The sequence below is a fragment of the Cyprinodon variegatus genome, unplaced genomic scaffold (assembly GCF_000732505.1).
Source record: "Cyprinodon variegatus isolate N-32 unplaced genomic scaffold, C_variegatus-1.0 Scaffold1337, whole genome shotgun sequence".
Classification (NCBI taxonomy): domain Eukaryota; kingdom Metazoa; phylum Chordata; class Actinopteri; order Cyprinodontiformes; family Cyprinodontidae; genus Cyprinodon; species Cyprinodon variegatus.
In genome coordinates this window covers 130,011-132,096 of record NW_015151790.1, presented here as the reverse complement: position 1 = coordinate 132,096, position 2,086 = coordinate 130,011, and the positions used below count along the sequence as shown (strand labels likewise).

Below are 2,086 nucleotides of genomic sequence, written 5' to 3'. Positions count from 1 at the left end.
CCCGGTGGGACGGGCCCGGAACACCTCACCAGGGAGGCGTCCAGGAGGCATCCTAAACAGATGCCCAAGCTACTTCAACTGGCTCCTCTTGACGTGGAGGAGCAGCGGCTCTACTCCGAGTCCCTCCCGGATGACCGAGGTTCTCACCCTATCTCTAAGAGAGAGCCTAGCCACCCTACGGAGGAAACCCATTTCGGCCGCTTGTATCCGCGATCTCGTTCTTTTTTAATAAAGCATTTGAAATGACACGGCAATCACATTTAATGAATTTTAATGCCAATTAAGGCCTTAATTTAAAAAAATAATAATGACCTGCAGAAATCCTGTTAACTCTTTAAGAGAACAGCCATTAGCCTGAAGATGCTATGCTTATGTCACTAGCTGCAACTGGGTAGAAACAGTACCATCTGATTTCCTGAAAAGTAGCCAGCCACAGGCAGTTCAGAAATAATTATTTATATATATATATATATATATATATATATATATATATATATATATATATATATATATATATATATATATATATATATATAATATTTATTTTTTTTTATCACGCGTTTGAACTTTGGGCAGAATTCTGACTTCATAAAATGAATTACGCAAATCAAAGCAACAAGTGATGTGATGAGTTCAGGCTTTGGTTCCGAGTGAGAATTGTTGTTTTGGATCATACATTGCAGCAGCAAGACTTACAACAAGACAAATTGTATTGTAATTTTGTATGCAACAGTGTACTGTATACAAAATGAAATTTTATTGCATACAGCTTACAACAGTTGTAATGATACTGCAGCTGGAGTAGATAAACATTACCATTAAAAAGTGCAGCAGTGATCAGAATCTAAACAGTGTAGGAGAAAAAGAAGCTAGTTTAAATAAAGGTGCAAATTTGCATTAATATGAAAAAGTGCAGTGCAAAATAAATATGGTGCAAAATGCTGTAGAAACATTGAGTTGTGTCTGATTTAAAAGAATTATATAAGTTCGGCAACATTGGTAGTGCAAAATAATATGATGCAGAGTCCAGCTTAGAGATCAGCAGTTCAACAGGCAGTGGGGAAAAAGCTGTTGTAGAATCTGCTGGGCCTGCAGCGAATGCTGCAAAGTCTCTTTCCAGAGGGCAGCAGGGAGGACAGTCCATGGTGGGGGTGTAAGGGGTCACTGACAATGATGATGGGATGAAATGTCCTTAATGGAGGGAAGAGGAACAAAAGCCTAAGTCTGATATCAGATTATATTTCTCACCATATTTTAGGTCTTAAAGAGTATAGCAAGCTCAGCTGGAAAAGGAGAGGGTTCAGGAAATGCTGTATTTGTTAAAACAGATGCCGTTTTGAATCTTCCCTTATAAAAATACCAACACATAATTTTCCAATGTGATGCAGCTCTATTTACAATCCTTATGGTTTATTGTTCCGATTTTTATGTTCCAGGCAGATCCTGAAGGTCCTTTCTCAGCATATTGCCGACCCTGAAGTGACCGTGGTTGGATTTAGAGCCCTGGCACTAATGCTCAGATCGGGTAAGTGATCAATACACAGGAAAGACCTCCTGTTTACGTACACCGCATGGACAGAAGTATCCATTCACTGACCCATATCATTAGGCCTCATGCCAGGGTTAATGATATCTAAGGCCGACACCGATTATTATGACATCAGTCTAAATGGCCCTGTCACACTTTGATGATTTAACCAGCATAGCCCCAGGTCCAAGAATATCCTGAAACATTGGCATGTGCTGAACTTTCTATGTATTTTTTCAATTTTGGGCGTATATATAGCGTATTCCTAAAAAGTCCAGAACTTATGTCCAACAACAGCCTAACTTATGCATAACGCATGGCAGCGTAATGGGTAATGACTTATGAGTACCGTACACTTATAGGGCTGGGTATTGTTAAAAAATTTTCGGTTCCGGTACCAATACCGATACCTTCACTTTGATACCGGTTCCTGAAAGATACTTTTTTCGATACCAGTTTTATAATATCAATTCGAAGAAAAAGAAAATTACACAACATAAAAAAGTACAAATCTCGAGTTTTATTTTAAGCTCTGATTTTTCCATTTACATTTTTCCT

General features: G+C 38.5%; 1 protein-coding gene across 3 annotated transcripts in view; it reads left to right on the top strand.

Moving 5' to 3' along the window:
- lrrk2 (leucine-rich repeat kinase 2) overlaps positions 1–2,086 on the top strand; it is a 78,002-nt gene that overhangs the window by 10,799 nt on the left and 65,117 nt on the right. For all 3 annotated transcript variants that reach the window (XR_001482146.1, XM_015402344.1, XM_015402343.1), the window contains exon 4: positions 1,437–1,525. Coding sequence is in view for 2 of the 3 variants with exons in the window: in XM_015402344.1 (XP_015257830.1) it covers positions 1,437–1,525 (89 nt within the window). In the remaining variant the exon portion in view is untranslated. The remainder of the gene's footprint in view (positions 1–1,436; positions 1,526–2,086) is intronic.